Source organism: Larus michahellis, chromosome 1, assembly GCF_964199755.1.
Source record: "Larus michahellis chromosome 1, bLarMic1.1, whole genome shotgun sequence".
Taxonomy (NCBI): domain Eukaryota; kingdom Metazoa; phylum Chordata; class Aves; order Charadriiformes; family Laridae; genus Larus; species Larus michahellis.
In genome coordinates, this window is record NC_133896.1 from 154,545,732 (window position 1) to 154,567,475 (window position 21,744).

At 42.0% G+C, this 21,744-nt stretch overlaps 1 protein-coding gene across 1 annotated transcript in view; it reads left to right on the forward strand.

Moving 5' to 3' along the window:
* The first annotated feature begins 6,677 nt into the window (after positions 1 to 6,677).
* The window catches only part of LOC141732069 (pinopsin-like), a 100,336-nt gene continuing 85,269 nt past the window's right edge, over positions 6,678 to 21,744 (forward strand). Inside the window, exons 1-2 of the mRNA XM_074560389.1 lie at positions 6,678 to 7,120; positions 12,718 to 13,494. Of these exons, the coding sequence (XP_074416490.1) occupies positions 13,158 to 13,494 (337 nt within the window). The 5' untranslated portion in view covers positions 6,678 to 7,120; positions 12,718 to 13,157. The remainder of the gene's footprint in view (positions 7,121 to 12,717; positions 13,495 to 21,744) is intronic.

Consider the following 21,744-nt stretch of genomic DNA (forward strand, 5'->3'; position numbering starts at 1 on the left):
CAGGGATGTGGATGGGGTAATTCAGGACAAGCAGCTGATTTATATGCTCACTTCACCTCTTAAGCCAAGGTACAGGAGAAGTCGGAAGAGCTGTAGGCTGAGTCTCACCCTTGCGTGGATCTGGGACTTGAACAAGGTATAGTCTTGGACCTTACAGAATGGAAGGTCTCTGTGTCTCCGTAGCTTAGACAAACCCAGGGAGTTCTATGCATGTGAGAAAACCCAGAGAAATCGGAGTGAGCAGTTGTCTGCTGCAAGATGGACCTGACCAGTGTTGAGAAATAATTGACCTGGCTTTAAGTGCATCCTTTAGCAGTGAAACCGTGGCAGCAAATACTTCAGGGCTTGTACAGAACCAGCCAGGCCCAGGTGGGTGATGCCCAAGTCAGTGTCACTTACAAAGAGCTGTTAGCCAGGACAGCGAGGATGACAGGAACAAAAGCGAGTGTCCACGGGTTACAACTAAATTTCCCACAGTAGTATAGACATAACCTTCTAGCTACCAGATGATCTCCATGCTGTGAAACAAATTTAACACTCATGCCAATCTTTTAAGACGTATTATTTCATCCTCCTCTGATCTTTTTCTTCACCCTAGCCCATTCTTCTTCCATACATTTAATTCTGATCTTGGTAGGCTCCACAGCTGCCTCCCTCCTTCTGCTGAAAACGGATTGTTGGTTGAAGGAAGCGTTAAGTCTCACATGCAGTATGAACTGTAACTGATACAAAAAAAAAAAAAATTTTTGATTCAAAGGAATTGGTAAGTGGTTGCTAAGAAAAATAAGATGTAGCACTTTGGCTAGAGCGCATTCACAAATATGAAACAGCTCAGTGCCCTACCTTCCTCCTGTGGCAGACCCGACGTGTGCATTGCTAGCTTGGACCGACAAATTACCCAGTATTTTCCATTAGCATCTGTGGTGCCAGGCCTTATAATAAGTAAGGACTTACCAGATTTCAGCTGAGCTGGAGATAATGTCAGAAAGCAAACTACCCCAGCCATCTACCAAATCACAGGCAAGCTCTGACACTTACACAGTTGACACAGCCTCTCATGGGGACCAGAGTGGCCAGAGAGGACAAAGCTAGAGAAAAGTAGCTCTTCCCCTTCCTCATCTCAAGAGATGGTCTCTGAATAGGAGAAACTCACTAGCTTTGTTCCCTTTCTATTCCTCAGGAGAAAATCTTTCCCCAAAGAAACAATAGATCAGAAAATGGTGTAAGGGTGAAGAGTTCTGGGTCTGTGTCAGCCTCCTGCAGCCCTGAGGACTTTGATAAGGTGGACGCAAAACTCCCTGAGGTGTAAGAGGGACTTACATGAGAATTTGGGAAGCACAGGAAGTTGTGGAGAACTGTTGGGTGGTAGGATCGCCCTGCAGGAGTGGCTGTAGTAGAGGTTGTTAGGGAGGTTGTTGAGGGACAGCATTAATTACGGGGTACACAGTGAACAGATGTGCTTGCAGGGGCTTAATATGGAACACTGAGCATCACAAATATTCCTCTTTCCCTGTCACTTGCATGCATACAGAGGCACACACCTACCTCCAGAAGGACAATACAAGCCGAGGACTCAAATAACCAAGCCTTTTTTTGAAAAGTCTTTTTTGTCAGAGGGCATCTGATGTGATTTTTGAGCCTTTATGATTTGGCAGGCTGCAAAATAACAATCCAAAATCCTGCTCATCTTTGCGCCACCTTTATTGTGGCCAGGCAACAAGGGAAACAGAAGGTGCCTCTGGGTGAGGCTGTGATTTCCAGTGACCCATCTGATTTCCAGTGGGAGCACTAGAAGTGACGGAGACAAAAGAGTGTGGAAGGAGAGAGAAATGCCTGTAATCTGTTTTTCTGGGGTACATCCTATTAATGAGGCAGGATGGAGAACATCTCCAAGGGACTTCTGCTGGGGAATGGCTCTGCCAGCCAAATGCAAGTGCCTGACCTGTCTTCTGTAGTCTTTTGATCTTTTTTTCTCTGCTGTCTTTCATCTTCAATCAGCAGCTACACTGAACACGTGTCTTCCTGGGACCAGTGTCAGCAATGCATGAAGTGCCCTCCTTTGGCTACCCAAGGGAAAGAGAGAGATGCTACTAGTGGTTTGGAAAATGAAACTTTTTCCATACACTCGGCATTGGCTGTGCAGCTTTCCCACCCCTGGTTTGACTCTGGTAGGCCCTGTCCTTTCTGAGTGACAGTGGGTCAGAGAAACACATGTCCCCTAAAGGGAACAAGAATATAGGCTAACTCTCACCTTGCATAAAAGCAAGGGAAGCTGGATAAACCCCAAATAACAATCTGAACTTCCTTCATAGTTCCCACTCTGACCTTTTGAACAAAAAGTTCCTTCTGCTGCCTTGGTTTCCCTTTCACTTCAGCGAAGAACGACATTCCTCATATATAACCTATTACAGCAGTGAAATGAGGCACAGGTGTTTGTCTCATGTCTGCTGAAAGCATTTCTGACTTTATGTCTGGATTTCTGAAAGCATTCCTGTTGCCTTTCTCTTACCTGCTGATGGCAGAAGACTCTAGGCATGAGTTGTGTCTAGTGAATAGAAAAGATATAGGAACTTCTTTGGCAACTTCAGAACAAGCTGACGTAAGCATTTATTAAGGTGCAAAGCTACAGAAAGAATGGTTTAAATTTGCTATAAACTTGGGAAGAAAAACAACTGGAAGAAGAAAAGTTTTAGTCCTGCTTAGTCTGCCTAGATATGCTGTGTGGTGCCCCTGAAGCTGGGGTATCCCTCTGTCATTTAGCACCTTTTGGAGACCTCCAGATCAGCAGAAGAGGGTTGGACAGGATTCTCAAGGAATTAGATACCTTTGTGTGGGTAACTGAACCTAAAGCTTGTTTCTAGGCAGAGAGAACTCTGTTTGACTCCCAAATTCTTTGTTGGTTTACAAGAAATAATCTTCCTCCATGGTGTTAAGAAGGCATTTAAATCTCCTGATGGTGGTTTTATTATGATGTTATATACTCTTATCTCTTATTGCAATACTGGAATGACTAAATTTTTGTATCTAGCCCTAAATTTTAGTAGCTGCTTTCAGAGTCTTGTCATCATATGCTTTGTGCAGAATAAGGAGATTATGAGCAATTTCAATCTTGGACTCACATCAACTGTTCTCTCTCCAGACTCACAAACTGTGAAATCTGTGCCATCCAAAACATCTAAATATGGAATCGAGGCCAATGCATTTTTTATCTGCTGCCATTTTTTGTAAGTAATCAACTAGTTGAGTTTCAAGCTATAGACTATGAGATATTGTGACAAATCTGAGGATACTTTGGTTTCATTTCCAGTATTCATTGGTAAATCTTTGCAGTAAGGATTTTAGGAATTATAAATGTTTGCAGCTGTGGGCAGGCAGAAGGGAAGAGTTTCCCTCCTTTTCCCTTATGGTTTCTCCTTATTTTATCACTGTCTGCAAAGCAAAATAGTTCCACTGTTAACAGAACAACTACTTGGCGAAACCATGTATTGTGCTACCACTCTTTAGTATCTCGGGGTGTGCAGAGTATGTCACTGAGCGAGCTAAGGAACCACTCAACATCCTATGTTAAGCCAATGAAATCATGATGACTGACACAAATTTGAAGTCTTTTTACCAAAATCAGGGAAAGAGTCAGGAAGCTTTTTTTTCTTTTGAGAACGTCAGAATGGATGTTACACCTAGTGTGAAGCTGATATTGAAAAACGATAAATTGAGGAGCAAAATGCAAAGCAAAACAATCTGGACTAACTGGGTCTTTCTCAAAGAGCAAAGGGAAAACTACAGGGATTATAAACGGGGACAGTAAAAGCAGTTCTCATAGGAACATATGAAAGTAACTTAAAGATCTCTTATATTCTCAAAAACTTAAGGACAGCTTCTGAAATCAGGACATCACTATCATACGGACACAATCTCAACCTCACACATGAACCCTCACCCCTCATCTGTCCACCTGGCTTACGTGGGGGTGTACGCCCAGTTCTCCACCTTGCTGTGTGCCTCCAGCTGCGGCAACCAGGGAACTGGGGTGATGGCCTCTTGGGTGTTGCTGTGAAGAACAGTACCGATGCAGCTATTGACTGCTGCACTGGGGAGCACAACAGCAGGTCTTCTCAGTATTGCTGCCCCTGAGACTCATTTACTTCTTCTGTATGATATTAGAGGCTTTACTAAAACTCGCAACATATGTTTGGAAGGGTGAGGTACACAGAAAATTAATGGGAGATGCTGGAATTCCCTAGCAAGTTTTATTTTTTGTTAAACAAAACTGGGAATTCAAGTCATGTTTTAGTGTAATTCCTGAAGCACCACTAGGACCTCAGAATTACAACTCCAAATGGACACCATCCAGAGCACGGCAACCTGCCTGCTCTTCACTGACACACACTGGCAATTAGCAATGCTGCCAAGCTGCTCTGAATCATAATCTGTGAAACAAAACATGGTTCACAACAATGAATCAGGTATGTAAACTGATCCATGATTTGTTTGTGTTGACAATTTTTTTTTGTTGGTACAACCCACTTTTTGAAAACTTCCAAGTGCATAACAGGTAAATTAGTTCCAAACCATTTTTCAACCCAGCTATCTTTACACAGAATCACAGAATGATAGGGGTTGGAAGGGACCTCTGGAGATCATCTAGTCCAACCCCCCTGCCAGAGCAGGGTCATCTACAGCAGGTTGCACAGGAACGCGTCCAGGCAGGTCTTGAATGTCTCCAGAGATGGAGACTCCACCACCTCTCTGGGCAGCCTCTTCCAGTGCTCTGCCACCCTCAAAGTAAAGAAGTTCCTCCTCATGTTGAGATGGAGCTTCCTATGCTCAAGTTTGTGCCCATTACCTCATGTGCTGTCACTGGGCACCACTGAGAAGAGCCTGGCCCCATCCTCCTGACACCCACCCTTTGAGTATTTATAAGCGTTGATAAGATCCCCCCATAGTCATCTTTTTTCCAGAGTGAAAAGACCCAAATCCCTCAGCTTTTCTCCATAGGAGAGGTGTTCCAATCCCCTAATCATCTTGGCAGCCCTTTGCTGCACCCTCTCCAGCAGTTCCCCGTCCTCCTTGAACCAGGGAGCCCAGAATTGGACGCAGTACTCCAGGTGCGGCCTCACCAGGGCAGAGTAGAGGGCAGTAAGCAGTTTCATCTGACTTCGTGTCAGGTAGTGAAGTACAATTTAACACCTAGAGGAGCACGTTTTCATGCTGCTGAAAAATTATTAGAAGTATGTGCATTTGGTAACTGTGGTTGCTTTTGTAACTGGATGCCATAATGGAGAACTTCTATAAGTTCAACTTACAAAAGTACACCTTTTATAAGTGACATTGAAAAAATGACCCTTTATATTTTTATTTTTGGTTAGGCATCTCTGAAGAAGATACACTCATGCTCTCTCTGAATGTGACATTAGCAGGTTTGGGGTTTGGTTTTTATTTTGGTTTTGTTTTTGCTTTTTGGGAGAAGCAGTTCATAGTTTACAGTGGAGACCTAATCAGCAAAATTGTAATAGTATGTATTTTCTGAAGGTGATGGTATTAGGTGTATTCCCGATTTATTTATTCAGAAAATTCTTACTTTATTTCATGGAATAGTTTTACTTCAGTTGAATTCTGGAACAAAATATTGTTATTAGTACAACAAAAAATACATAGGGGTTCTCCCTCTAGGCTTCCACTCGGGGAGAGCTTTTTGTGAAGAGACTCCACAGAATCCTTTCTTCTGGGGTGCTTTTCTATAATGATAAGTGCATTGGTTTGTCTGTGTTTAAGCCAGAGAAGGTGAAAAAGCTGACAAGTGTGATTAGATAAAAGGTTAAATCTAGCTGAAGTGGAATAATATGACTATGACGATCACTTTACAGGCTTTAACTGTGATCTACAAATTTAAAAGACTCTTTTTAGAAGTTCAGCGAGAACCAGAGCTAAGAGATGTTCAACAGAGCAAGGCGTACTCCAGAATATTTTTCCTCTGGTGTTTTTATCCAGCGATTCATTCCCCATAGTTGTTTTTTTTCTTCTGTAGAAAGACTAGAGCAGTAGAAGTGTAAAAGGTCGTAGCAGATAGTAGTAGGAACAGAAAGACACCGTATTGCATAGTTTTCAAGCCATATGCTATTTCTGTGCTACACTTATTTCTGAAAACACAGCTTTCAGCACACAGTAACCATGGTGCTCATTCGATCTGTAAATGCTAAAAATGTAAAGATACACGTGGAAAATACAGGCAAAGCAGATGACCAATAAATCACACACAAGACGCGTCTTCTGCTTTTGACACATTTGGAAATTGCATTCACGATCTGCTGCTGAGCAGGTATTTATACCTGCTTATTTACCAAAACAAAAAAAAAACCCCGTCTTTCACAGCAATAAGAGTGGGAAGAGAGCGTAGCCCACCCTCTCTGTGCCCCGCCACCAGAGATGCCCTGGCAGACCCTGGGGGAGAGAGATCACCCCTGCAGCAGGGAGGGGGCAGCCGGGGCGGGGGGAGAGGGGTTGGGGTGTTCCCAAAATGCGGGGCACTGAGTGTCCCCACCGAACCCCTTCCCCCGGTGCCCCGGTGCCGGGCGGGGGGCGGCCCGGGCTGCAGCACCGCCCCGGTGCGGGCGGAGCGCGGCGGCCCCGGGGGCCGCGCGGGGAACCCGCGGGCGGGAGGGGCGCAAGCCGTGCCTCGGCATCCTTGTTTTGATTTAATTTATTTAAAAATAAATAAATAAATAAAATCTATTTCTTCTCCCCCGCCATCCCGAAGTTGGATGTCTTCTCAGCCCCGCCTGGGAGGGGAGAAGGCGAAGGAAGCGGGCGGGGCGAGCCCAGCGCATCCATCCCGCGGAAAGTAAGCGCCCTGCCGGCGGGCGGCCCGGAGAGCCGCGGCTCGGCGGGTGCGGAGGGGAGGGCGCGGGGGATCCGCGGGGGTTCCGCGGGAGGCGCTTTCCGCCCCTCGCCGCCGCCGGACATCGCCTCCGCGGCGGCGGAGCCCGGCCGCGCATCCCCTCCAGGGGGGGCTGCCCGGCCGGTGCCGAAGCCAGGGATCCTCCTGCACGTCGCCGCTCGGGACACCTCTGCCGGAGACTTAGGTGGCTTTTTTACCGTGGTGTGCCGTGGATGAGAGATGCAGGTGGGTTTTTCTTCCAGTTTTCCATGCCACCCCCCCCCGCCCCCCCTAAATACGTGGGAAAAAAGTTTGTGAAGGAGAAATCGTGAACTGAGATTGGCTGAAATGTCTTCGGCTTGATGCAGGGTGTAAAAGCTCGGGCAGAGCCGGGGCGCGGGGAAGGTGCTCTCTGTTCCCTCTGCTGCAGCCATCCCGGCGGAATCTCTGGGAGACGCTCCCCATCACTTCAGCCCAGCCCAGGAATGGGTCTGTCTCATTTACTGGTAGCATACACATTTCTATGCAAAAAAAGAAATATGCCTCTTTTCACGTAGGAGGGGTCGCCTTAACTTTTAAAATACTAAATAAAAGTAGCTTTTATTTCAAAAGCAACAGTTCAAGTTTTTCTCACACTGTTTTAGCACACTAAATTTTTTCCCGTGTGTAAATACTATGGCTTTCAACCGTGGTGGACTTCCTAGCCTGTATTCTGCAGTTGTGTTGGTTTTCCTGTCTGTCTTTTTCATGAATGTGAATTCCTAAAAGTAAGTCTGTAAGTCTGCATGCAAGAGGTTCTCTCACAGATAGCAGGTTTTGGGAGCTGGGAGGTACCTAAACATGTGGACCATAGAGCCTCATCTCTGTCTTCTCGATTACTTCTAAAGACCTACCCCCGGGTCTCTTGACATCTCACAGCGTGACTTAGGGCATGGAAAAAATAGAACAGACAGGAATTTTGTTTCAGTGTTGTGAAGTGCATTTCCCCCATCTTTCAACTGTGTTTGAAAGAATTATTTCAGGTGATACCTCTGGCTGTGGGTTGTGGATGCTTCAGGTTAAAAATAATTCAATTTCTCATCTATCAGACAAGGTTTAGTGTATAAAAACTTAAAAATATAGTATTCCTAACATAATTCTGGCATCAGGTCAAGAATCTGATTCCTCCTTCATAATTCATCTGGGATTGTCTTTGAAATACTATGATTTTTTAAAAAATTTTAACGTTTCAGTGGAAAGCTAAGTTCATAAATGAAGGAAAATCACTATTTTAACATTGATTTTAATGTGACCTGAACAACAGGTTTATTAAGGCTGTGTGGATTTCTTTATAGCTCCTCTAAATTACAGGAGGATAATGTAAATATAATGTAAGAGAGTAATGTGAGTTTTTTAGCACTATGATTTTGAAGTTTGATTTTATTTATTTTATGCAATTTCATCAGCTGTTAAATATTTAAAGTGAATTGAGCATCATCTTTGGCATGTTGCACAGCTTCGCAAGAGAAGATGGTAAAGAATATGCCAATTAGAAATAATGAATGAGTTCATTTAAGAAAAAAAACACAAAACAATCCTAAACCCTTAAAGCTAATATGTTCAATAAGTTAGTACTTATTTTGGGGCAAAGTGACAAAGAAAAACCAGCTTCACTGGCATAGGGTATTGCTCAAACTAATGTGTGATGGCAAGTGCAGAAAGAAGTCTTACACTCTCGGTATTAATGCCCATGTTCCCAGAAGCTGATATAACATCTTTTGAAACCTTTTTGTTTCCAACTGACTGCTTCAGAGAAAAGTGCAAGCAGTGATGGGTGTCTGTTTTGCTGTATCTTTAGATTACTATTGTCAGAACCGGTTAACAGATGAAGCATTTAATAACTGGCGACATTAAATGAACTTTTGGCCTGTTTCACCTGGCCATATGCTTTGTATCACTTTGGATATGTTTTCCATTCCACATCAACTCAAATAAATTCAAGGAAACAAACTGGATATTCATTTATTTGTTTTGAATGCAATTGTAGGTTTCACTGAGTTTATTAAAATTTTTTGAGAAGTAGAATTGGCAGAATTAGATGGAGATTGGCCCTGCAAGCTCCTGAGGTTGCTAGAGATTAGGAGGGTTCAGGATGTTCTGCAAGATCATGGAGATTTGGAGTGTCACCTGTAAGACAGTGTTGTCAGAGCTGCAGAGTAACCTCTATTAAACCAAGCTATCTGTCTGCAGGAAAAAAATAATCAAGGGAACCTTTGAGCGCACAAGCCCATCTTTAGGTGTTTTTCAGCAACAATGTCTATTAGTGAGGTAAATGCTAACGTTGAGTAAGAACGAGACCCATTCTTTCAATGGATTTGTGTGGGAGTTTAGAAGCTTCATTGAAATCTGAATTTAGCTTGTACTTCATCCAAAGGTGTAAAAACAGTTAGCACTTCATATGCAAGCTACTAATAAAAGACTTGCTCCCAGATCTTCAGATGTTTTCCTCTGCAGGCTCTTAAGTTCACCCCAAGCTTTTGGAAGCACACCGTAGTGAGTCCTTTTTGTCATCTTTCAGTTTTAAGTGGACACATGGCTTGACCTTCACAGTGCTGTGCCTACAAACTTTTTAAAATGTATCTTACACTGACTTGCCGGGGCCTGCTCCTCTTGCCCGGGCGTTAAGGCGTCCTTTCCTGGGGCACCAGGGCAGGACTCATCCCACTGGAGCCGGATGGGTTGCGGTCAGTGGAGAAATGGCCCGGGCACTGGGCTGTGCCTGCACGCCTGGTGTCACACCGCTAAATTTTAGTCAGATGAATCCCATCCAGGGAGTAAATATCCCTTTACAAGCACTGTAAATACAAACTCTTAATATCTCTTTAAGAATGCAGGATGCGTGTGACTGTGTATAAAAGATCTACATTTTATTACTTATATTTTGAGCTCAATAGAGATATGTATAGAAAGTTAGTCGCATTTGCTAAGGCGATTATAACCTTTGGTTTTGTCTAACACCAAGGCTGTGATGCTTTAACAATAATATTACTTAGACCCTTTGCCTGTGATTATTCTGGTGAAGTTAATTCCCACTTAGAAACATATATGATGGCATACTATAATCTTTGCTACAGATTATCTAGGTGTAACCAGTTCAGCTTGGAAAAAAAAAATTGCATCTGTAACTGAAATTAATCTGCATGTAAGTCAGCCTTAAATCTCTTCAGATTTTGAAGCCAGATTCTGCAATATGGTTTGCAGAAGGGAGAAGCAGATAGGACTGACCTTAGTTGCATTCCTCAACAAAGAGTCATGTGCAAACAGATTAGACAAAATTGTCTTCAAAGTGATGGACAAGGAATAGATTAGTTTTGTAGAAGCTAGGGTATAAGCAGAATTATTAAAAAAAATCTACCATTGATTACTTACTGAGCTTATTTCACTGTACATTCTCACTTTCCTGTGAATTCTTCCTTCTGAAGCTCTCCTTCGGTGCAATGCCGCCATGCTTTTTTTCCTACCAAAAAAAGTGCAGCTGTTTGCTGTTTCAGTCATACAATTAGTGACTGAGAAAGACTCAGAAGTGCATTTTTTAATCAGTTGTTCTTTCATTTGTGTTTTGCTCCACTAAACTTTAACTGTTCCTTTAAACACAATTATGAGTAAATTTAGAGGATATTGACAGTTAGTCCCGGCTAGTTTCCTTCTATAACCCACAACCAGAATTGGACAGGGGATATTTTTTTTCTAAAATGGTAGAAAGAGGATTTCAAATGTTGTTTCACTTAGATATGCTACCTGAGACCCTTAACAATCTAAATTACCATGAACGTCCTAAGTGGAGGGAAAAAGCGGAAAGCCTGAGCGTTTCAGATTGTCAATGCCCAAACAGCAGAAGGTCTGCAAAGTGCACATAATTTACGCATCAGAAGAGAAATTGAAGACAGATTGTATACATTAGAGTTCAAAATCACTGCAATAACGAGACGTATTTAGCACAGTGAGTTTGTGAAAGTAAGGAAGTAGTAAGAAGAAATATTTGCTATAAACATTCACCGTGACACAAAGATTCAATAAAAGAAAAAAACCAAACAACCTCTGCATCTCTAGTGAACTCTGAGCTCTCATTTTTCCAGTTGGTTAACAAATCTTTTCGTACAAGATGATTTCCAAAAAGCAGTGCTCAGGAGTAATATGGAAGATGCTCCATTTTGAAAACACAGAATCACAGAATCATCTAGGTTGGGAGGGACCTTTCAGATCATCTAGTCCAACCATCAACCCAACTCTGACAAAAACCGTCACTAAACCATATTTCTAAGCACTATGTCTACCTGTCTTTTAAATACCTCCAGGGATGATGACTCAACCACTTCCCTGGGCAGCCTGTTCCAATGCTTAGTAACCCTTTCAGTGTAACGATTTTTCCTAACATCCAGTCTAAACCTCCCCTGGCACAACTTGAGGCCGTTTCCTCTTGTCCTATCGCCTGTGTGTATCATCATTCTAGGAGTATCCTGAAAGAAAAGTTTTCATACTTTTCAGTTCAGCAAGCTATGGGTATCATGCATTTTGCACAAAGGAGTGGAAATTCCTGCATATATATCCATATATATCCATCTCCATTTTTATAGAAACATCTGTGTGGAATTTGCCTGCAACCATGCAGAAGGCTGGCTAAGCAGTTACGCATCCCCGTTAAGCACTCTGCTATGGCTTCACAACACACACACGCACACATTGTAGTCATGGCGTGTGGGTATAAAAATTCATGTCTGTGGTGGGAGAGAGATGTGAGGCTCTGGCTGTTTGGCTGCTTTATAAATAATGGAGGAGAACATCTGTCCGCTGGTAAATGTGGGAGAAGTGAAATTGATATCATAGCTCTGCCAATCTTTGTAAGCACATGAGAGCTTCAGGGACTGTGCTTGAAACCATTCTCTCTGGGTAAAGAAAAACTTTCTCCTTCTCCTAAGATTTTCATCATTTTAATTAAGGTCTAGCCAAGACTGAAGTTTTGCTTGGCATTGATTGACTTAAAGGGGAGGAAGATACAGTTCTTCCTCTGAGAAGCTGTTGCAAAAGATCATAGAATCATAGAATCATAGAATCATTTAGGTTGGAAAAGACCCTTGGGATCATCGAGTCCAACCATGAACTCCACTCTACAAAGTTCTCCCCTACACCATATCCCTTAACACCACATCTAAACGAGTCTTAAATGCATTCAGGGATGGTGACTCCACCACCTCCCTGGGCAGCCTATTCCAGCATTTGACCACTCTTTCTGTGAAGAATTTTTTCCTAATGTCCAGCCTCAACCTACTCTGCTGCAGCTTGAACCCATTCCCTCTTGTTCTACCACTAATTACCTGTGAGAAGAGACCAGCACCAACCTCTCTACAATGGCCTTTCAAGTAGTTGTAGAGAGCGATGAAGTCTCCCCTCAGCCTCCTCTTCCTCAAACTAAACAGTCCCAGCTCCTTCCATCGCTCCTCATAAGATTTATTGTCCAGGCCCTTCACCAGCTTCGTTGCCCTCCTCTGCACTCGCTCCAGCACCTCGATATCTCCCTCATATTGAAGTGCCCAGAACTATATCTCTCACCATGCCTTTTCTTACCCGGGGAACTTTGCTAGGAAGGTGCCTTGTCCATGAGCTAGGGAAAAACTATTTAGAACAGCCAAGGAGATGTCAACAAACTGATTTTTTCTGCTGAAAATGAGAGAGAAAACTGAAAAGACTGGGAAATATTTGTTACAGTTCAACAAGGGAGGAACTGTTATAAAATTCTGCACCTACTTTGGTCTTGGTATGACAATGGTTGTTTTGTTTTTACCATTTGTTTTCTTCTCTATTTTCAGAAAGTCACCTGTTGTCAGAGGAAACAACAATAGCTGCCCATTGATAGAAGGGCTGCCCATTTGCTCTGAAGGAAGCGACCATGCTGAAGCGCCTTTGGAAGACATCTTCCATTCTCAGCCTCAAAAAAGACCATCTAACATGATCTTGGGTTTAAATAACAAAGATGAATTTGAGGTGATTGTTTGCTTGGTTTTGCTGCCCTGGGGTTAGCTGCAGAGCTGACCACTGGAAAGGCAGAGTGCAGGAAAACGCTCCTGTGCTGTGATACAGCATTTCACACCTGTGTAACCATCCAAGAGGTATCTCTGCTGAGTGAAGATCGCAAGAATCCTGAGATGATTTGACCTGTAATGGAGGGACACTTCTGGGAAACTGCTGGAGGACTTCCGTACAGGGCACCTGGCATCTCTGCCCTCACCTATCCATGTGAAAGTCCGAAATGAACCACACTTGGACATACAACCTGAGCTTTGGTGCACCTACAGATCCTGCTGAGCCAAGGCCTGGACTGTCACGAAATGGGCACACAATAGTGGCTGTTTTTCTTGGATTTATTTTGCTTTTTGGTTTCTTGAATAACTTGATTGTCCTCATCCTCTTCTGCAAGTTTAAAACCCTCCGTAACCCAGTCAACATGCTCCTCCTGAACATCAGTATCAGTGACATGTTAGTGTGCATCTCAGGCACTACCCTCAGTTTTGCATCTAACATCCATGGCAAATGGATTGGAGGGGAGCATGGCTGTAGGTGGTATGGCTTTGTCAATTCCTGCTTTGGTAAGACTTCAATGATAATTCTCTTATCCTATTCTTTTTAACTCTGGTACATGAAGCAACTTGATGAGCTAGCTGATTGCTGCTCAATGGTAAACAGGAGGATGCTTTGATTGCCTTTTATGGTCAAGCATAAGTGAAACGCATGGTTTAAAACTCTTCAACAAAAGACTTCATGAAAGAGTAGCACAGATCTGAAAAATATTTCCTAACATATCCTGTTTTTTTAAATTACTTGTTTTTAAGAGATAAAAATGGCACCTAGAAAGAGGCAAACCACTGGAAGGAGTTTGACTAAGTGTATGAACATATATAATACTTATCTTTTTTTCAGAAAAATCTGTGCCAACGCTGAACTACAGGCACCTCAGTGCTGCTTCTGTCATGAACAAAGCCTTCTGAAACTACTCCGTTTACCATTTGTAATTATCTATCAATCAATAATATGAATTCCCTCATGTCCCAGATAATGACAGTTTTCATCATTAGATGATTTCTGTTCTCCCCTAAAGCAAAATCTTTATTTTAAAATCATGTGCTTGCAGGTTCAATAGCAAATGAAGTCATAGGAATAGATTTGTCGGAAATAGTCAAAGTGTGCATCAAAGCCACAGTAAAACAGTGTTCAGCATTCTTCTCCTGTCTGGACAAAACTTTTCCTGCAACCAGCTTTTGCACTGTTAGATTTAAGTGTTTTAACTTAAAATTATTTCAATTATTAAAAAAAGATAAAGGAAAAAGCAAAGTCAGAGGGCAGCCTTCGTTCCTCCAAGGTGGCTCATTGCTTTAAGGGTTACATCACTAAGCGGTGACCCTTTCTGTGTTCATTCCTACGTTCAAAAAAACAGTCTGCTAAAGCGTAAACTAGCCTGTGGGTACACATCTAGACGTAATCCTTATCTCATCCAGGCTGGGGGATCTGCCACAGCTCCCTCTTGCTGCAGGTCCTTGCTTTGCTGCCTCCAGGCCACCAGGACAGGACTGAGCGCATCCCTGGCTCTTCTCCCACCCTGACGTTGCAGTGCATCTTATGCAGGCACTTTGGCATGAGAAGTGCTCCCACAGCCCTTGATCTAGAGTCAGGCTGCGGATCCAAATCCACCTTTTCTACCTGAATTACAAGCTCTTGCTATTTCCAATGATGTCGTCTCCAGTATCCTTTCCTTCCTCAAAGGCGTGTTCCGCTACTGACAGCTATCTCAGTTTGGCAGTGTCCCTGCGAAACTGCTGCTTTGCCCAAAGTGAGCTCTCAGGAGTTAGCAGTGTCGTATAATATACAAGCACTGGTTTTGGCCATCCAAAAATAGAGCCCTTTACCAACAATGCCTTGGCTTGTTTTGGCCAAGTTTGGGGCTGGTTTTGGTTTGGTATCTGCAGAGCAGAATGACATGTCTTCTTCTTCCACATTTCATTTCCATTTTTGTGAATTTTATGAATGCCAATATTTCAGTAACTCGGCGTCCAGAATAGAGATGTGTAATAGGACAGGTAATTAAGAAGAACTGAAGTTCAACGTTAAGTTTTGTAAGAATGAACACTTCAATATTCTTATCTCTTCCTATTTTTCTCATGGAATAGATCCTATTCTATGAGGATAAACATCAGTATAAGGTCAGGATTTTGGATGATGTTACAGTAAGTTCACTGGCTTCTGCAGAATTGCATTCTCTTGTACCAAATGAAAGTATGTTCCTCTTTTTTCAAACTGCAGTATTTTCCTAAGTTCCTAAGTGAAGAAATTTTAAGTGAGCATCTAATCTTCGTGACTTGGCGAGTATTTGATGATATGTAAAAAACACCTAAGCCAACTTCAAACTTTTAAAATGTTTTTAAATGCAATTCATTCTTAAAAGGCTTCAGAGAAGGACTGTATTTCAGTGGCTATTTTTTTCCCCTCTCTTTTTTTTTTTTTTGTGGTGCTTTGAAGGCCTCCTTCTTCCTGTTTAAAATTAAATTGAGAGTGAAGGTATTATCCCCCAGGTTGTAGCCTGGATGAAACCTGAGCCAGTGAAAGTAGGAAGCTGAGATTTGTTTCAAAGGTAAGAAATCACGCTTTTTTTTTTTCTCTGGAGTGTTTTACCTTTTTTAAAATCACATAACTGCTGCCCTGGGAGCTGATCTGGAAAGCAGATCTGATTCTCCTCCCAGCAAAATTGACAGTGCAATGTCCATTGATGTTGCTTACTATGGAATTGAACTGTAAGTTCTTTACTGGGCAATCCATTGCCTACCCCAGGCACTTAAAAACCATGAACCAAGAACCAGCACCAGGGGGTTGCCATGGGTACAATGGAAAAAAAATATGAACAAAGTGTAGGTTTTTGGCTTATTTACTTGCTGCTTTCCACACGTCTGCTTTGTGATTTCAAACCACTCACGGAAAGCAGAAGGTTTAGAAGCTAATGGGAAGTGCAGCTTCTGATCAATAAGCATGTAATGGGGATTTTAGGGAGAACATTAAATATCATAAGACCTGCTATGGAAGCATAAGAGCTGTTGGGTCTTGATCTGAGGGAACACTAGGGATGGAGCTAGAGGAGGAACAGCATGGGCTGTTCCCGTCATAAATGATTTTACCCTGGTGCTTGTGCACATTTGCAGCTCCGTCAACTAGGTCACTGCAGTGGAAACTGCACATGTCGCTGAGTTGGGGAAATGGATGGATTTGCTAAATTTGGTCCCATTACCCACCACTTAGCCACGGTTTGACAAGCTCATGGTTATACATTTAAGCAAACACATAAAGGGACACAGGGACAGGACACATTTTCCCAGCTGAACTCCAAGTAAACTTTGCGAGCAAGCTGAAATAAGAACTGTTAAATATATAATGAAATGATTAAGCATTAGATTTTAATTTAGGAAAAATACATCATTTAGTAACAGACTCCCATAGACACCATATATACACAAAGTGATATGCCATCCTAAAATGGAGATTGTCGTGCAGCTTTGACCATCTTGCACGTAATCTCTCCAGTGCCCTATTAAACTCTTAAAATCTCTGGACAAATGAAAACTTTCAGAAATATTTTCTCTTTTCCCAAGATACTTGCACTAATGTAGACTTCCCAAAGATGTAGGACAGGCAGAATTTGGGCTCAGATGACTTCTGGAGTTCATGTTCGGAATCGCTACTTTATGCGATGCCATATCAGGATTAAATATTAAATAGATTAATTCACACAGGAAAGATGAAGCTTTCTCCGGCTTAGGAAATCCAACACTAGATTCTGATGCTGGAAATTTTTCAAGGCACATCAATAGCAAGGATATTTTTGTGACTGTTGAATTCTTAACTCATGCTTTCAAGTGTCTCCTGGTTGTTTTCCTTCATGGTGATCAAAATAGCTGGCAGTTTGCCTGAGAAGTTGATTCCAATATTTAATTTTTAAAAATGAATGCAGATTAGTGTTGTGTAAGTGAACGTCACTATGCAAGAGGACACAGAGATGCCTATGCCACATGAAAGCTGCGTGATTTGAGACCGTGTCTTCCTGCACAGTGTCTTGGTTTTGTCCTGGATGCAGGAGAAGGCTACGTTCTTAAACCTGTTTGAACTGAAGTAAGGCACGTATATGTGTTTTTATGTCCGTTGATAAACTAAGGTCCTATCTAAATGAGAACTTTAATCTCTTTAGAAACTATGTGGGTAGATAATCTTTTCAGTCATATTAAAGCAGTTGTTGATTTATTCCCTTGTAAACTGCCAGAGAACGCACTGAATGAGAAATAGAGCTGCTCATAACTTTGTTTTACAGTTCAGCTGCCTTGTGACCTTAAACAAATAATTTTCTTCTTAATCTTTTACCTTGATTTTATGTGCTGCGGCTTAGACTCACTGCACTAAAGTAAGGTACTTTAAATATAGAGTACAGACTTCTAATGTCGTGGAAACGCTCTGCTTACAAGATGCAGTTGAGACCCCAGGTGAAATGAATGGCTCTTCTGTGGGAAGATACAGTTATTTCCAGGAGTAAAGACAAAAATCTCCCTTGGCTTGATCCTGCAAAAGCTCAAGGCTGAAGTTTTCTGAGCCTTGACACAGCAACTACACACCCCCCAGCGCAACACCACTCTTAGCAGCTCCTCGCCTGCCCACTGAACACGGATAGCTCCTTTTCCAGTGGCTTGGGATGGGATTAAAAGTGATATTTCTTCAAGTAAAGCTGATAGGAAGCACAACTAATCAGTAATGTTTAAGAAAAATTAGTTCTGCATCAGAGCCAAAAAATAGTCTCTGTTTGAAATGCGTAAACTCTTATGCCTGCAGTCAACATGACCCATGCAAGCTTTGCTAGGTAGTTGTTCAGTATTAGAAATATTCTTCAAAAGGGCGGGGGGGAGAAGGGGGAGGAGCCTGACCAACAGAAATAGGTCAAAGGTCCTTAAAATTCCTTTACCTAAAAAAGGAGAAATTTTGTAATTACCTAGAGGGCTTTATTTATTTTAGTACAGTGTTACAGATGATGGTTTGTCCTGAATTTTTCCTCTTAATTTCAACCTTCTGATATGCGTTAGATTCTATAGTAAATGGCAACAAAAAAGTACTTATTCAGGAGATACGTAATCTGAATTCCTCTTTGGCATCCCCTCTCTAGGGAAACCGAAGTTAGTCTGCTATTCTTTTTATTTAAATAATTAATCAGTGAGATAGTGGTGTATTATTAAATACACTTCTGAGGGCTATATTTACATGGAAAAATGAAATGCTAAACCATTTTGAGACAGATGGGAATCATCTGACTAAAACCAGACATTTTCCAATCCCCCAGGCTCTTTTATAATCAATAGAAAAACAAATTTGTACTGCCAGCATGCAAATTGTCTGACGTATTTGAGATGTTCTCTTGAGGGTGATATGTGCTGTGCCCTCCAAGTGCCTCTTTATCTCCACTGGCTCTGAAAAGAGCCCAAGCTCAGGGGTAGATATTTGCTCTGTACCTCTCTGGAGTCATGAGATGTCCCTCACAAATATGGTGCTTATTGCTCCTGTTGTCATTCTGAAATTTTCTTACTTTTGCTTACAATTCCATCCCTATTTTAGTGTCCTCTTCCTGGATGTTGGGTTTGTCATAGAATCGTAGAATGGTTTGGGTTGGAAGGGACCTTTAAAGGTCATCTAGTCCAACCCCCCGCAATGAGCAGAGACATCTTCAACTAGATGAGGTTGCGTAGAGCCTCATCCAACCTGGCCTTGAAGGTTTCCAGGGGTGGGGCTCTACCACCTGTCTGAGCAACCTGTGCCAGTGTTTCACCAGCCTCATCCTAAAAAATTTCTTCCTTAAATCTAGCCTGAACCTACCCTCTCTTAGTTTAAAGCCATTACCCCTTGTCGTATCACAACGGGTCCTGCTAAAATGTTTGTCCCCATCTTTCTTATAAACCCCCTTTAAGTACTGAAAGGCCTCAATAAAGTCTCCCTGGAGCCTTCTCTTCTCCACCCTCCAACTCTCTCAGCCTGTCCTAATGTCATACTTTGAACATGATTCCTGAAATCAGAAACTTCACTCTGGTAGGTGCTTTAACAGCAGTTTAGAATAAGAGAAGGTTTTGCCTTCATTATAGCAGATCATCGCCTAACGTCTCATTCAATTTGCCTGTATTTTTAAGTTGTTGTAGACCATGGGTGTTGACGCCAACAGTGGTAGGTCAGATCCTGTGGTGTGCAGTCGGTGTCCGCATCACCAGGCATGGTTGCTTCTGCTTCCCCTGGTCTGGGCAGCCCCAGCTGAGCCCCGTCTCCATGCCATACTGCAGTGGGACTGTGGGGTCACCAGAACCCCCTCCCATTTCCCTCCTTCTCACCCATCCCAGCTTTCAGCACAGCAGAAATTCAAGCACGTGGCTCAAAGAGGAGCTGGAGCGTGCTCTGAACAGCTCACTGATCCTCGTGTGCCCTCAGCTTGGACCAGCAGCCACGTGTAGGTTGAGTCATAATATTTTCCCTTGGCTGCCATCCTTAACATTTTCTGCTGTGTTTTGTTGTATGACAATCTAGAGTCTATTGTCCTAATGCCTGACCAAAAGAAAACAGCAAAACACATGCAGCGATATCAGTGAAGGGTGGCAGCAGCTTGTGTCCCTGGAAAGAGGGACAGAAGGACAGAAGAATTCTGTAAAGAGCTCGATAACCTCTTTGGCATTTTTTGTGCAGACTTGTCAGCTATCCATGTAGAAAAAAAAATGTTCTGCCCATGCCCAAAGTCTGCTTCTGTGCATGCGCAAGTGACTACAAATTTCTGCCAATGTTTGATACTTCCTTATTGAGCAGCCACGCTTGCAGTTCAGTCACATACTTTTGGTTCTGGGATATCGCTCTACGTTATGGCCACATGTTGCAGAATGCTGAGGACTTTATGGAAGGAAGTACACAAATAACATCACTTTACATAGAGACCTGGAATAGGAGCTTAAAGGCAAAGACCACATCGGATTTCTTGCAAAATTATCCTGACGGTGAATTGAGTCTAAAAGGTCATGGCTGTAAGCTGTGTTTGAGATGATGGAACAGCATTTCTGTCAGAGTTAAGTTTAATCATTTGCATTTGCAGGCCCTTTTCCCTAATCCTGGGTCACAGCATTAACCCGGCAACGCTATGCCTGATGTCAGTTTTTCTATTACTTTAGGAAAAAGCAGAAACCAGCTGTGCCAGTGGTCAGGCTGCATGCATAGGAGGAAATATGTTATTTAAATGTAGCTGGCTTTCTGGTCCCTCAGTGAGTAAAATGAAATAAACTAGACCCCAGTAAATAAGCAATATTCAGTCCAAAAGGTATATGAGCGAGCAATGGACTTTGCTTGTGAGAAGCTATTAAATCGTATTCTCTTTAACTACGTGTTTAATGATCTCTAGTAACTCTTAAGACCATCTGTGTGCTGACACACTTGAACAGAATTCGATAATTTTTTAAACTTTCCTTGTAGTCCCTGAAGTATACCAGATAGAGGGTATTATCTCTGGCTACTTAAATCCAAGTTATATACCTAATAGCTTTCTCTTAACTGATGATACTAATTTTCTATGTCCATTTCTTTTTAGGAACATTTAAGCAGAATGCTACATCATTCAGTCTAGTGAGCAAATGAGTAACTACAGGCTTTTCAGTGATAAAAGGGATTGGCATAGTTCTAAATGTCACAATAATAGGTAATGACTAGCATTTTCATTTTTCCCCCTTTTTCTCAGCCAGGTCCAGTATGTCACACTTAAAATAATCACTAGGATGGGGGGGGGGGGGTTGTCTTTTGTATTGGTTTGGTTTGGGTTTTTTTTTTGTTTTGTTTTTTTTCTGTTAGGGTGTCTGCCACTTTTCTGATCAGAAATGTCTATTAAGATGAGAAAATAATTTGCAGTAGTTTGTTAAAGGAGTGTGCTGACATGGAAAAATAAGTTGCTTCGAAAGCTGGAGATATCCTGTTTACATTTGTATTTTTCTAGGTATCAGCACTAGCTGAGAAACTGTTTCTGAAACCCAAGACTTAGTAAATTTCTAATATGTTAATAAACTATGGCCTCTGTTGATTCACAGGCCACTTATTGTTGCTGTTGATTTCACAGCTAAAATAATGCACTACTTAAGTAATCCAAATGCCTCCTGTCAATGGAAAGTTTGTGGGTTTGGTTTTGTTGTTTTTTTCTGGTTTTGTTTTTTTTTTTTTTTTTTAAATACTGAGTCAAAATGACCTCTGGTTTATGCTGAATTATTTTTGTAGAGATTTATAACAATAGAAATTTGTTCAGGACCAAATAACCATCAGAAAAAGTGGGGAGAGAAAAGCAGACTTGATTGATTGTGAAAATTTTTCATAAGGAATAGTTTGATCACCTTTAAAAATCAACAGCAATGTAAAACTTTGCTTAGATTAGGACTCTGACAATTTCTAAGATTCAAATTCATTAGTTAATTCACTTATGTGGCATTTTATTGCTAGAATATCTAAGTGTTGTCCGTGTCTAGTACAGACCTCTGAGATAGTGCTGAAATAGCACACTAACATCTGGCAAGATTTGCTTTGAGATAAGAAATGGTATGAATTTTACAAAACCATAGATAATCCCCTTTAACTTGTCTTTATGAAAATCTAAGAACACACAGTGGTTGAATGTGGTTGGGTCTGCATTAGATTTAATTCTTACGTGTATATGCACACTGAAGCATTATTGTTTTCCAAATTTACAGTTTGTGGGTAATTTCTGTTCTGCGTTCAGGCTGTTCATGAAGTTACCAGGGGACCTCTTTACACTGACA